At 38.6% G+C, this 15,796-nt stretch overlaps 1 protein-coding gene across 1 annotated transcript in view; it reads right to left on the bottom strand.

Annotated features, from left to right (window-relative positions):
• Positions 1 to 13,684, bottom strand: part of LOC140229434 (exportin-5-like) — a 32,884-nt gene extending 19,200 nt beyond the window's left edge. The window contains exons 1-15 of the mRNA XM_072309687.1: positions 13,468 to 13,684; positions 11,708 to 11,829; positions 10,972 to 11,044; positions 10,351 to 10,488; positions 9,413 to 9,595; positions 8,606 to 8,632; positions 7,822 to 8,007; positions 5,769 to 5,845; positions 5,343 to 5,442; positions 4,442 to 4,654; positions 3,530 to 3,620; positions 2,915 to 3,037; positions 2,139 to 2,296; positions 1,234 to 1,329; positions 413 to 454 (exon numbers count right to left, since the gene is read on the bottom strand). Of these exons, the coding sequence (XP_072165788.1) occupies positions 413 to 454; positions 1,234 to 1,329; positions 2,139 to 2,296; positions 2,915 to 3,037; positions 3,530 to 3,620; positions 4,442 to 4,654; positions 5,343 to 5,442; positions 5,769 to 5,845; positions 7,822 to 8,007; positions 8,606 to 8,632; positions 9,413 to 9,595; positions 10,351 to 10,488; positions 10,972 to 11,044; positions 11,708 to 11,829; positions 13,468 to 13,563 (1,725 nt within the window). The 5' untranslated portion in view covers positions 13,564 to 13,684. The remainder of the gene's footprint in view (positions 1 to 412; positions 455 to 1,233; positions 1,330 to 2,138; positions 2,297 to 2,914; positions 3,038 to 3,529; positions 3,621 to 4,441; positions 4,655 to 5,342; positions 5,443 to 5,768; positions 5,846 to 7,821; positions 8,008 to 8,605; positions 8,633 to 9,412; positions 9,596 to 10,350; positions 10,489 to 10,971; positions 11,045 to 11,707; positions 11,830 to 13,467) is intronic.
• Positions 13,685 to 15,796: the final 2,112 nt, after the last annotated feature.

Here is a 15,796-nt window from a genome sequence, read left to right as displayed (position 1 = left end):
GATTTCTCCCGCCCTGGCTCTGTGTCTCCCGGTGGAAAGGATTTCTTACTTATTTCTATCGTATGTTGAAAAAATAAGCCTTAAATAGCGCCAGAGAACATCTAGAATCCTAGGAACTTCGCGCTTCGCACACATCAACTTGGAGTCTCCCGTTTGCTACGGGTTTCGGGCGGGAGAATCTCCAGATCAGAAGGTGCTTGGGGTTGGAGTCTCTGATATGTGCCTTGTTTTTCTCTTAGCTTCTCTCATCAAGAATTATCTCACATAAGTTTCCCAAGTAACCTAAAATTAGTGGGGTAAATTGAGATTGCTTTGAGTAGTCTTAACCCAGGGCAGAAATACCCCCCCCAAAAAAAAAAAATAAATAAATAAATAAATCATCCCCATGTATGCAGAAATGCCAATACAATACCTTGGTCAGACCAGGTAGAGAATATACCGCTGCAATGAATAGCTGCAAAGAGAATACAGAACACAGTGAAATTACATGCACTTATCACAGGACGCATGACTCAAACCTTATAAAAAACTTTAAGAATTTGACAGCACAAACATGGACGCCACAGGCTGGAAAAAGAGAACATCACTGCATTATTTGATGGGACAACACTATGGGATATATGATAATGCTTCTGACACCTTATGGGGCAGGCCTACAATATCTGTTCTTCCAGGCAATGAGCAGCGCAATGCAAAGCCTACAGAAGCACATTAAGAAAACAAAAAATGTCCTCAAGGGATTTGTATTTGTTTGGTTTCTTTTTTAAGAACTGACATTTTTTTAATTTTTATTTTATGTTCAGTGTTTCAATATTGCTGTCATGTTAATAGTAGATTCACTTTATGGGCCACCACAAAACCCCCAGAAAAAAGAGAAAAAGGAAAAAGGAAATAAAAGAAAAGAAGAACATAATCAAGTATTTCACTAGCACAAGTTAAGTCTTGACAAATGACACACACACACACACATATAATGGAATAGAGCAATTATGCATCTACAATTTTAGGAATGTTTACATATCAAATACAAGACCGTATTGACCTAAGGTAGAAACACAAGTTATATTTAATACTTGGCATAAACGTGGGAACACCAAAAGTCCCTGATAACTGAGAGGTAACAACAGGGTGGGCAGTATAAGCGGTGCTACAAGAAACAAAGTTCTGACCCTACAAGTAACTGATATCTGTGACGGTATTAGAAGCAAGCAGACTGGAGTCCAAGAGTGTTACCTTAGCTAGGACTCCCTCCACGTACTGCTTAGCATGGTGCAAGACAGGGAAGAGAACAGAGATACAGGTCAACTGGCACGACAAAATCATCGGATCCTGAAATAATGAGAGAAAGAAAGCAAAAAAAGAGATGGATATGACACTCACAACTATTATAAATTATATCATAGTTGCTGTTTAATAATAATATACAGATGCCTGTATACTATTTTAGATTTATTGCACGTGGATAAAAAAAAACTAGAAGATATTGAAGAAAATACATTGGCAAGTAAATCAGATTGACCTTTCGGGTGGTGCTAAACACTTACCCTGAATACTAATTATATGCACATTACTTCACCTAAAAAGCTTTGTTACCATCCACATACCAGGGTTACATTGCAATGATTTGACTTTTTTAATGTTTTTTTTTTTTATGACAGACAGACAGACACAAGAGGGTTATATCAAAATGTCACATTGAAGTGCATTTTCATGAAAACATAAATTCATATCTTATTTCTTGAAAATGATACTTATTCAAGTTTCTTTTGGGATTATTTGGCCATGTGCTTTTTGCTCTTACTGCTTTCTTCACATATCTATCATTTCAACTGAACAGAAATGTGATGGTGTGTGAGTGAATATGGATGTGTCTTCATACTTTTTTTAGGGGGATGAGCGATAAAACCGTTATTCCTTCTTTGGCCCTTTTCTGAAATCATCGACTGTACATTTTACAGATCAGAAAGTCATGTACATTTCATATGATTGCAATCTATTTTTAATTTTTGTTACTACTTTACCACAGTTAAAAAAAAAAATGAAATAATAATCATGAAATAAAGGCTCAGAAAGTATTCAATGTTATTCAAATAAGAACTGATACAATGGATGGAAGTTACTTTGTATCATGTGATTACCTGAATCTTTGAGTTGAGTGTGGCCTGCAGCAGCTCTATGGCTAGCTGGACTGGAAGTTCGTCGCGCCTGATGAGAGTCGTCATGACACTGTCCAGGTAGCCGGTGAGGGCGTCCCATTTTATGTACGATGGGCTGTGGGGAGTGCACAGCTCTTTGTCTGCCAAATTGAATGAAACATTTCCAGCTCCAAAATAATGTGGATCAAGGCAGAGCATGTCAAATTTGGAGCAAAAGCATGCACACCAAAAAATGGAATTGGAAAATCTTTATCTTCTTTGTACAAACATATAGTACTACATAACTTGAATAGGAAGTGTCAGAGTGCTAGCTACCACTCCTGCCAGTAGAATGGCTATTGTGCCGTCTAGTGACGGAAATGTAAGAATCTCTAGACAAGCAATATCAAAGTTAACCAAAGAATATGATAACAGTAATAAACTCAATATTTGCAAAAGGAATGGATAGAAATATGATAATTATCTTTAATTAAAACAAAATCATTCAAATACTGCTTTAATATCGTTCTGAAAATTAAGATTACTATAGACAGTTCCTTGGCACGTCATGCAGAAAAATTGGAAAGAACCACTGTTTACACGTCTCTTGTGTGCATTATCATTATTTTTTTTTTTATTTCTAAATTCAAATTATATCACTCCAATTTCATAACAAGTAATTGTATATTTGTGCCCAAGAAGGTCATGAAGCATGCAGTTTAAGCAGTTAAATAATCAGAATAAGAAATCCTCTTCTCCATAGAGCCAAGTGTCCTTACCTCCTTCTTTCTGTAAGGGAGCTGACAGCAACTCCTGCAGCCAGTGAGATGCTATGCTGAACGTTGTCTCTGGACAGATGGCTGTAGCTAGTCGCATGATTTCCAGCTGGTGATGTCGATGATCTTCAAAGTCAATCAAAAGGATGCTGTTATGACATTCATGACTCCTTCAGGAGCACAAAAAGCTAAATAACTGAAAACACAAATGTCTGGGGGTGGTTCTCACACCATCGTTAACATCTTAAAAGTAGAAGGGCTTTGCTAATCCATTCACATATCACTCTGCTAACATGTACAGTATGTCACAATTTAACATGATGAATCTAATCTCACAAATTTTGAACATATGCCAATTTTAAACATCCTGTAAAAGATCTGGAGTCTCCAAGGATGTGTCGTGAGGAAATGATACATAATAATCATTACTTGCTTCCATAATTCACAAAAACCAATGCCGCAATGTGTACATAGATAATTAGCATTAATATTTCACCATTTCCATTTGTTTCTTTAGCTGCTGAAGCAATTCTTGATTGACCATTACTGTTTAGTTTTTGAATTCCCTCCCCTTCTGATTTTCGCCTAGGTAACATTATACCTGATATAAGCACTTACTTGCAAAGAACTGGAAGAATTCATCGTCTGAGTCAAACTCCAGCCTGGAGTAGGCACACGCAGGAGAGTCCGACTGAGAGGGGAACCCAATCTGACGTGAGAATGAATACATGTACATATACATCCATGAAAAAATTTAGCATTGAATTGATGATGCTTTGCATGGGAGGGAACACACAGAATGATACAAAGGGTTTGAATTTCAACTGAAGAAGGTTATATATCCTGAAACAAAGAGAACATCCCAAAGGATCCTCTGCCAATGGGAGAACATAATAAATTGTATGGTATCATCTGATCATGTTTATCTGATCGTTGACTGGTATTTGACTATTAAATGATATAAAGCACCTGATTTAATGCTAACCTTTCAAGAGCTTCATCAATATATTCCTTGATACAAAAACAATGGATTTCACTCCCTGATAATGAAAGAATTCAGTGCTGCTCTGATAACCATGTTGTATCCATTTCAAGCGTAGGGAGGCAATTGCTTCAAAATGGTTAAAAAAAAAAAAAAACATATTTAAAGAATTCCACATATCATTACTGAAGAAGCACTTGACTTACCCCCCTTAAAGGGGATGGCGAGTAACTGATCGGTGGGAATGCTGGGGGATGATTGTTCCAGTCCTTGTGGGATTCATTCAAGAGTACATTACATATCTACTGTGGTGTGAAAATTATTTGCTTCAGAATGTTCGGTCTCATATTCAAGTAATGTGCAGTTCAATGTTTCCAGGTTAGCATGCCTGTACAGTGTCGGGACGTAAATCGTTAACGGCCCGTTAACGATCGCTATGGAATACATTGTATGAACTTTATTGATATAATCTATTACTATATCTGCATCCAATGAATCAAGATGAACATGTGACTGAGTCTTGCAAGAGGGTAAGGATGGCTACAAACCTTCTGTATTGTCGTGGTGAATGTTTGGCTGAGGCTTGGGATTATCTCCTTGACGGCCGGATCACATGACATGTACTCGTGGCGCAGGAACGCCGTCCAGCTGGCCAGCGTCAGGTGGCACACTTGGATGCTGGCATGCTGCGTGAAGGCAAACAGCGTCTTCAGGAAAGACGCAAGGCTCGGGGGCCGCTCAAATTTCTCACCCTCTGATGCCTACGAGAGATGATTTAAAATCATATGTCACACTTCACATGACCTTTACATATATTACTGCAAGTATGTACATTCTGATTCTCTCATACGTACAGTGTCGCACTGACAGATGTTTGTTAATGGTAAGGAAAGGGGGGCCACCTGATGACTACAATCTTTCATTTGGGTACAAAATTTCTTCGGGTACTAAATTTCTTTAACATAACAACAAGTCTTATACAATCTTCCATCAGGATACATCATTCAACAGTTTTTAGTGCTATTTTATTGCAAAAAACAAAAAACAAACACTTCAAAGGAACTATCTTTGCACTCTAGATATTGGGTCTACAGAACTAAAATGAAAATAGGAACATGAAACTATTTTTTTTTTCAGTGATATCAAAAACATAAAAATTTATTTTCACTTAAGTTTCAATTTTTACAGTACTTTTTTTTTCTTTCTTTTTTTCTTTTTTTATGGGGGGGGGGGGGGTCTACAGCAGCAAGCGACATAAGTATGATGGATTGAATGAAATCATCTATGCATATATTGGAGATGAGGGACTGCAGGTTTGGTGGGAAAAGACTTCCAGAATTTTATTCTCATAGGAAATCCAGCTCTTTTTTCAGACATTTCAGTTGCAAACAAGAGGGAAGAAAAAACAGGTCTTTCTTATTAGAGAAAGCTCAGAAGGGAAAGACATACCCACACAGCACAAATCTGAGTACCGAGGCCAGTTATCACTTGACAGAGCTTTTTGATGAAAAGGTGGTTCATCTCGTCAATGCCTGCATTGCATGCTTTGCTGCCGAGGAAATGAGCAATGAAAAGACACAAACACTTGAAATACATTACATGGCACAATTTTTTTTGATATCATCAAAAGGCAAATGCCAGATGGTGTCTTGCAGACTGGAATGTATATCTTGAAATAAAGTGGATGATTCAAACACACAATGCACATTTGCAGAAGAGTTTCCAGTGTTGTCTGTCTGGTGATGGGCTGCATCACTGGTTTCACAAATTTTGTCACCTCATTGTGAAACTAAAGCACCTGCTTACAACAAATTCTTTGTCCACCCAGGACAAAACCTTATTTTACCATGTTTGGAAAAAGAAATTGATACTCACTTTGCCGCATTGAAGAGTTCAACCATGGCACTTTCACATAGTAGAACCATCAGGGGCTTTCTCTCTTCAATCTTACCCTAAAAAAGAAAGAAAAATAATTGATGAAGAGGTCAAAGGAAATTCATATTCACCCATTTCCTTTACAGGAACCTGGTATACCAGGTTCCTAAAATGTAGAAAATAGTGTCTGCATTTGTGACCTAAATTCATGTTTATTTGTGTTATGATGCTCAGAAAAATGGCTTTAATAGAAAGATTAGAGTTTCTTCTATCAATATCAGTTTTCTTCCTGCATGAAAACTGCATGTATCGCAGTATCATTTGCCTTTTTTTCCAATGTAGTACACACTAATTTTGCTATAAAACTTGTATGAAGATGTGCATAGCATTCATGGCTGAGCTCAGTAGATATTTGGTTTCGCTGACCCCATTCAGGTGTCTACTTTGTGTCAAAAAAAAAAAAAAAAAAGACTTTGTGAGCTCATCAATGCACACTCTATTTGTACCTCGCACCAGATATGACAATTTGCATTGTTCGATGGCAAATGTAGTTGACTCTGGAAAGGGGATATAAGTACCGCTTAACTGCTTTTCAGCACAGGCGGATTACCAACCGATCCGTTCTCTGTCAACCTGAAGAAATAATCTCATTTTGGGGCATTCAAGGTTCTCCCAGAATATAAAGAGGAACGGGCTAAACTATTCTGCTATATCAATTGTCAATCATAAACATTAAAAAGTTGTCAATCATAAACATTCACAACTTATTAATGCAGCCCTTTCAGGGTACACAAATCAATGGCGGAAAAATTTCTTAAAGGGAACGCAAACCCAAAGAGTAATGTGGATTGAGTGAAAGCAGCAACATTAGTAGAACACATCAGTGAAAGTTTGAAGAAAATCGGACAATCGATGCAAAAGTTATGAATTTTTAAAGTTTCGATGATGGAACCGCTGGATGAGGAGACTACTAGAGGTTATGACGTATGAGTGGACAACAATACAAAGAAACTATAAAGAAAATTCAACAAAAATTCACTTTTCTAGCATTATGAAAGAGCACTTGACTAGCCGCTTTCAGAAAACAGGGGGAATAATTGCTACCCTTAACATATGTCAGTATCAAGTTGATGGAATTTGTCATTTTCATGAAAAATGAATTTTTGTGGAATTTTCTTTATATTTTCTTTATATTGTTGTCCACTCAAACGTCATAAGCTCTAGTAGTCTCTTTATCCAGTGGTTCCAACACCAAAACTTTAAAAATTCATAACTTTTGCATCGATTGTCCGATTTTCTTCAAACTTTCACTGATGTGTTCTACTAATGTTGCTGCTTTCACTCAATCCACATTGCTCTTAGGGTTTGCGTTCCCTTTAATCATAATCTCAGGCAGTCATATGTATTAGATGCTCTGTCAATACAGTGCCATTATCATTATTGTTGAATCTACTTTGATATCATCGCCAGAGATTTGAATATGCTGACAAATTCTGTATCATCATCTTTATTGCTATGGAGATGGTGATGGTGATGATGGCAGAGGTGGTGGTTGTGGTCAATGTAATCATCATCATCATCATCATCATCATCATTACTTTGTCTGGAATTCACAGGGACCACTTCACATAGACATCAGCATCATCTCTTACTACTGACATGAGACATAAAAATTCTGCTTATGTGTATCTTCCCTCACTTTTCCATGGCATCATACGTGTATGTATTGTACCGGTACCTCAAAAGCTATGCTACATTACAACAGCCAGGGGAAGGTGAACTGCCGAAAAACACCTTGCTCCAAAAGGGGTGGATCCAAGAATTCTGTAAAGGGGAGGAATATTTACAAAATTAAAAGGGGGTGCACGCCCCCCCCCCATTTTTTCTATTTTATTTCTTTAAAAAAAAATAAAGAGGGGGCGCCCGAGGGGGCATGTACCCGGTGCGCCCCCTCTGGATCCACCACTGCTCTAATGACATCATTGTCAAGGAGCATTAACATGACAGGGTAACCAAAGAATTTGACTTGCATCTCAGTCAATCAACTGCCCACCTTTCTATTGACGATGAGCTGAAGGCACTCTGCGGCCAGCATCTTCAGGTCATCCTTCCTCAGGAGCCCGTACAGCACGACGATGAGGGCGTTGTCTCTCATGAACAGGTGCTCCGACCCCACCCACTCCACAAAGCCGCACAGGGTCAGCAGCACAGTCTGGGTCACTTTGCATGCCGACAGAGCCTGCTCATGATTTAAGAGGTACGGAATGGATGAAACCTTTAAAACAGCTTTTAAAAAAGAAAGAAAAGCAACAACAGATGGTCACAAACATGATGCCAGGTCCAAGAAAATCCTACACAATATACAACACAAGGACACTGAGTTATCCCAAATGTGACTCTTTCTGATTTGCTCAATGTATTTTATGAGTGAGTAAATAACCCATTTGACCTACATCCAACATATTGTTAGAAATTGATGGGAAGTTATGGATCACTTCATGCTTCAGCATAACTATTGTATCAACTGCAAACATCTACAATACAATACAGCCACATTTCAAAATTTTCAATGTGTATGTTGGAATCATTTTGTCTGCAGCCATAAAAACAGAGTGCTTAAATCTTATAATCACAGAGATATGCCCGATCTTCCATAATGGAGTGTTGTGATATTATCTCACACTCTCAGCCAAGGGTTAAAAAAGTTCTCATGTGTACCAATTTTTCTTTTGCCATCTACTAATATATTCCTTCATGGACTGGGAATCCCAATGTCAAGACTTAGAACATTGCTAAACTCCAGCCTTTCAGAATGATACGATATCAAGAGCACTTACCTCTGTACTCTGTGGCTGCGATACCATCTGTAGGAATATACACAGAGAAATCAAAACAAAGACCCATAACCAGGGATGCCAACCTTGTAAACAACATTGCAGTATTCAGACTATGAAGGCTGAAAGGGCATAGTTTTGGTGAAACACAGTATTTTCTATGAGTCACACGGTATCTTTGCAAAAATCAAATAAAAACTGTGAAAAAAGTTGGCATCTATCCATCATTATCAGCTGCACTTTTTGACAAACACGCTTGACTTTATACAAATTTGACCATTTGACTTGCAAGATTTGCCTACTTACACTAAATATTTTTCTAATCCATTGAAAATTTTCTTCTTCAAACTCTGGCAAGTTCTTTTTGTCAGGCATAAAGTCAAAGTATTATACCCATCTCAACATTGGCAGAGTATTCATTATGACATTATTCCTGATTGTTTTCATATGCAGATAAAATTCATGAAGCAAATGAATACACACACACACACACACACACACACACACAAAAGAAACCAGAGAAATGAGGAACACGAATTTAACTAAAACATGCCTTACTACCCACCCCCTCCCCCAAACATAGCACTTGTCAGTGAATATGTGCATTGAAGTGTGCACTCATCAGTTACAGTCGACTCCAGCCAAGAATCTTCAGCTCTGTGTGTGTACTTACACAGGGATTAGTGATAAAGCTGCCCACAATTCATTACGGGAATTCTCAAATGTATCAAGAGCCCGGCTGGCCTTCTCACTCCAAGGCTATCCCCACACTACCAGGTCTTTAATGAGAATTTCACACACAGCACTCACCAAGGCCTCGTACTTCTCGCAGTATTTCTGGAGGAGCACAAAGAGGAAGGAGAAGATATCGGCCATGTTGGAGGTCAGGGCCTGCCAGAGGTCCCTCCTCCTCCTCTGCTGGAGGTTCCTGAAGGAGACCACATCCTCCACCAGTCTCAGGAGGAAGAGGAGCACCAGCTCTGTCTGAGAATCCTGGTAGAAGCAGAGAGTACATGGATGCACATGTATCAGTTGGTTGTAGGACAACCACCCCTGGATAATCAGACCCTTCCCTTTCCTTAACCCTAATCCTAATCCTGAACCTAATCCTAACCCTAACAAAGATTTTAACCATAAATCTAACCCTATCGCTAACCAGTATTAAGCCGGGGGGGGGGGGGGGTAGGGGGTAATTGTGCTTAGGGAGTATGGGATACCAATATGGTATCAACTATCATAGTAATCCCCACTTGCAAACTTGCCACATTTCCTACACAACTCTTTTTACATTGTATGTGACATTGTGGGAGCAATGACATCAGTTCAGTAGGCTTGAGAAGATAACTCACAGCGTACCTATCAATGTTAATATCATGGCCCTCTTGTCACGCAATTCAAAGTTCTTTTTCAGGCCACTAGATGATGACATTTAAGAATGCATAACCATCAGCAGTTTGAGCTATGATTTGACATACTAATTGTTCTGCTGAATGCAAATCACTAGAGAGGTAACCTCCTGTTTGTGATACTTCTTTTAGAATTACTCAAATGTCATATAATGAAGACTCTTCAAGAGGCTCAGCTACTATGGATTTCATTCATGGTCACGTGAGACAGACAAGTGATGAAATTATCCATTAGAAAAAAAAAAAATTGTAAATACCAGAGTTCTTCTATCATACGCTGCATCTACTTCAGAGGGGGTGGGGGTAGGGAGACAGTTTTGTGCACTGAGTGCCTTATCTTACACCAGTTTGGCTCATCTGGTCCAGCTCAGACAGAAGACTTGGCCAATGCTGAGGCCACTCGCGCTTGACCATTTCCACAAGAATCTTGACCTGACCCTCCTTGATGTAGTTAGCCGTCTCGAGGATGTGACCGGCTCCCTGGATGGTCAAGATAGCAGATACCATGTATTTATATCCATAATGTTCAAAACTTGTTCGTACATTGCTCTAACTCACGCTTTGGTGTGCAAGCTTAATACATGTATCTATCTCTTGAATACTGTCCTCTGGGGCCACATAAACTGAAAATGATAAACAATCAGGCATAATCATGGTATCACGACGCACAACAATGTACCTTTACTTTTTCATATCCAATGTCCCTTGTCTCGTTACAGAAACCTTTCATCAATTTATTGTTTGTAGTAAATGTTGCGTAATGAAAGATTTTGATAATGTTCAGTACATTTTTTAACAAAATCTCATCTTTCCAATTGCCAAAGTCACACTGCTTTATAGTAAACAATAGAAATGCAGATTCTTTGACTTGAACAAAATACTGCTAATCTGAGATTCTTTTGATTAACTAGTGAGTTTTACATTTGTATGATACAGAACATTCACTATTTATCTCCACTATACCTTTGTGATGAGCTGTAGGGTAATTTCTTTAAACTGGACCTTTTCATTTTGTGAAGCATCATTCCACTTGAATCTGAAGGTGCACACAAAACATATTAAACATGATTATATGCACACACAAAAAAAGAGTAATATTTGAAAGTGATCAAACACATTTTATATCACACGCCCATCTTATGATGCATACTTCTCAGAACTCCTTCATGCATACAAGAAAACACTCTTTTAGATGTACAGTCCAACCTCAGTTTTTCCTGCCATGTCAGGACTGGTGGTTGTCCAATCAAGAAGTCTGGCTGGTTAAGTAAAGTGGGATATGCTACAGCACATTCAACAATTTCCAGCTAGTTGTGCTTGAGGTCTGTACAAGTTGTAGTCAATTCACTACAAACTATTATTATTCGCATGATATTTGTATGTTTCATATGCACATGATTATCTATTTCTATGTTTCATAATTCACAAAACACGGGATTGAAATGAATACCATTCAAATTTCCCTGAGCAAGAACATTATCATGTAATTCTATACATAATCTGTTCATGAGTGTAGTTGTGAGTGTGAGTGTAGTGAGTGAAGAAATTGAGACCATCCCATCCCTGTAAAATATAGCAAATACTTTGGGAATAGTCTTGTTCAGATTCAATAAAGCATTCATCAACAGTTTTAGAACTTTATTGTACTAAAAAAGAAGAAATTAAATTATTATATTACTTCATTTCTTTCTGTACAAACCTTACAAAGTGTTCCAGTAACTGTAAACCAAAATGTCGGATAACTGGTGAATTTTTTGCATCACTGAGGAACATTCCACAAGCCACACAGTGAGGCGACTTCTCCTTGAAAGTTTCACATATCTGAAACAGGAGGAGAAAACAGTTTCATTATGATCCATGGAACAAAAGCAGCCTGACAATCTGAATTTCCATACAAACAGTATCAATTCACAACTATTTCTCGGGGCCTGGGGTACCTTCAGTAGTGTGTGTGTGTGTGTGGAGGGGGGGGGGGGGGGTGCACCATTATTGGCGAACAAGGGTCAAATGCTTACCCCTCCCCCTCCAGTTGGCCCCAATATTCTCAAGATATTCCCCAAAATCACATTTACTCTAACAACAGTGCCAACTGCACAGAAAAAAAAAAAAAAATAAGAAATCATTTGATGCTTCGCACTCCAGTCTCGGCAAATTTCAGTAAACTTCAGAGATTCCTGAATTTATTTCTGTGTATATTCCATAACAATAAAAAAAAAATAGCCCTGGGTTGTTATGTATAATAGGCCTATATCCTGCAACTTTAGTAGTATACACTGCCATATTAATACTTTATAAAAAAATAAAAATATTCCACCTCGACTGTCCTATAAGCCAGTAAACATTTATACATCTTAGTATTCTCATTTTATTTTTTTTTTTCTCATTTGCTTGTCCCCAAGTATTGTTAACTGATATATCAAACAGCAATATTTTCACACTGAGCAGTTCAAAAACTTATTCGAAGGTTCTTCAATTCGAGCTTCACCATGAATACTTCCATATTTTGCAGTTTGTCATCTGATTAATATAGGATCTATTTAAAAAAAAAGAATGTGCACTATAGCGAGAGATTTGTTGCTGCTTCCAGTGCAAACAGTAGATGTTCTCAATGGACGTTTTGATTTTTTAGGTTTTTTTAAGTTTCTTTTTTTAACAAGCATGAGTAAGACTTGCTTAATTAAATTAGGTAAAACATTCAAGTCACATGCTCTCTAGAATGTCTAACGTTACATGCATGAGAATTGGCAACCCTTTTAATCGTTAATCATTGCTATTGACATAATTTATATGCACAGATCCATTTTGTATTTTCTACAGGGTTCTGTCACCATCTCGGGGAAGGCTCATGCTTACGCAATGCAGGCTCCGCGAGGGCTAGCTACATATATTGGCCTGCGCCTGATGGTTGGAAATGGTAGGGTAAAATTTACCTCATTCCTCATCAAGCCAAGCCTCATGCTTGCCTTGAATATCATATAACATTCACTCATACTAAAAGTAAAACAGAGTCATACAACCGAGCGTCTACAATTTGATACAACCCATTCATCAGGTGTTCATTACCTGTCAAATCAATAATTTTAAATGTTCAGGATAATGTTGCTATTAGTGTTACAAACACCATGTCCATGATTCACTGTCGCCCCCCCCCCCCCCCACCCCGTAGTAATCTATGGTTAGGCCCTATGACAATGTCTTCAAATAAGTTTAATGCAGAATTCTTTGTTTAGATATTGTTAGATTGTCTAGAGAAAAATGTCAGGAGAAAATTAATCTCTCGGGATTTTTTTTTTTTTTTTTTTATAACTGGGCCTGGGCTTAATTTACAAACTCTTGATTTCTATATTAAATCTAACTGATAGAAGTCTAACTTGTTAGATTTAACCGTTTAAGAGACCTACAATAGTCTAGAAACTATTAATTTATGTAACGATTCCACGTGTTTATTGTGTTCTCTACCTGGTAAGCTTCCATACGCCTCTTCTGGTCAATTGTTGAATCCAGAGTGATGTTGACAGCATCAGCCAACTGCCTGGCTTGCTCTTCTATCTCCATCCTCGAAGATGTGTACGTATGGAAACTATGAATATGACTGAATACTTATAAACACGAATACTACGACATTTTCGAACCACGATCCACCTGCTTCGTCGTGCCTTGGCTTTGTGAAATCAACGAAGAGACTGCATGTGCTATATGCGCTACATTATGATACAGCCTACAGTGTACAGGTTGAAGAGCAGAGAGCCGCATGGCGCATTGAGCACTAGTTAGCGGCGGCGCGGCGGCGGCATGAGCGGACAGCATCTATTCACCGGCCGTACCGACGGTCGCCGAGAGAGGTCGAGGGTCACCGGTAAAGGTTAGCTGCATGTACTGCAGCAGCGCTATCCCCAGGTACTCGGGCCGCATGTGTAGCCGTGCGAATCGAGCATCTCAGTGCGAATACAGGATGTTGTTGTTGTGTTTGAGGCGCGTCTTTCACATACAGTACTAGTACAGTCAAACCTGCCTTAGCGGCCACCTCTCTATAGCGGCCACCTGTCTATCGCGGCCACTGAAAAATCCCCCCGAGAGAAAAACAATGTTAAAGACCCTGTGTATAGCGGGCACCTGTCTAACGCAGCCAGCGGCCACAAATTTTGTTTCCCGCGGTAGATTTTAACCTGTCTATAGCGGCCAAAAACCCGATGGAGCCGTAGCCGAGCCGATAATTCAGCGTGTTTTTCTGCTTGTTAGCCGTGCCAGTCATTCCTGGGCAACGTTCAGTGATCGCTACCGTTGCATTCATCACTTATTCAGTCACAATAAGGCACTAGTGACTGCACATGCTACATCATGTACTGTGCAACAATTTCATAAACACCGGCACTGTTCTATGCATGATACACACATGTGCATACGTACACACATACATGTACATGTACATGTAAGTATATATAGATGTATACAACGATGATACATGTTACCTGTCTATAGCGGCCACCTGTCTATAACGGCCACTTTTCCCGTATCCCTTGGGTGGCCGCTATAGACAGGTTTGACTGTAGTAGAATACATTGTATTTGCGCCTTCATCTGCGTATATAATATCAGGAGCCTAGCCTGTTTTCCAGGCTGTGTGATATTACAGCAATTGTATTGTTTATTGTAAACTGGGTAGGGCCTGATAATTTTGTGGACATTTGAGAAAAAGAAAAAAAAAAACACAAATAAAAACAAATAAATAAAAAGGGCAATTTACATAAATCTGTACATTGTATTGATACTGTTTTTCTCTTTGTTTTGAACTGGCCTATTGTGATCCATATAGGAGGATGATTCAATATCAAGGCTATTCAGCTTTATAGTAACATAGCACATGTCTAAAATGACAGATTCATCTAATTACCATTACACATGAACTGCTATTTCTGCTCACTGACACAAGGACCAAAGGCTCAAAGCCTTAATTAGCTGTAGGCCCTTTATGGATGGTTGGCACAGATTACAGGGATGGGACAATATTGGTGGAGATGAGAATTGGGCTTTTAACTTTTTGCGAGATACCAAGAAAACACTATGAAATAGTACAGAGCATACCATTTTAAGAGGAATTCAAAGTTTATTGAAGAAAGTCAGGTTTGGAATGACTAAAACATCCAAAAACAAAGTAAAACAAAGCAATCGTAATAAAATGTGGGTCCTACACTTTATTAGAATCACTCTGTTTTGGATATCTCAACCATTTCAAAACCAATTTTCATCAAATAAATGTTGAATTCCTCATGGAATTACATGCTCTTTCATATTTCATATTGTAGAGGTTTCTCATTATCTCACCCAAAAAATGTTAGAAACCTGAAATTAGGTCTCAACCAAAGCTTCATGATCCCTTTAATTGGTTTGAATGAAGCAAGAGTTAATTCCTACATTGCCTAAAGGTGCATTGTTCAATACTAGTCATGGTGGTGTGATTTGTAGATGACAGGGAGTGTATTGAGTCCACAAGTACCAGTACACATGCACACACATTGCCATCTTTAATCATCAACACTCTGATGAATTTAGACAATACACACCACACACACACACACACAAACACACTCACTCACACACACTCACTCACACACACACACACACACACACACACACACATGCACAAATCACAAAACCTATGCAGGAATTCAAGACACATTCCCCCCCCCCCCTCAAAAAAAAAGAACATACTGCAGACACACTTTTGCACATGTATCACTCACAATTGGATTTCTAAATTCTCCCCTATTCAGTCTCCTCAGCATATGACT

The sequence above is a fragment of the Diadema setosum genome, chromosome 1 (genome assembly GCF_964275005.1).
Source record: "Diadema setosum chromosome 1, eeDiaSeto1, whole genome shotgun sequence".
In the NCBI taxonomy this organism is placed as follows: Eukaryota; Metazoa; Echinodermata; class Echinoidea; order Diadematoida; family Diadematidae; genus Diadema; species Diadema setosum.
Note: the sequence above shows the minus strand (reverse complement) of the source record. Positions and strands in the feature narration are given on the sequence as shown.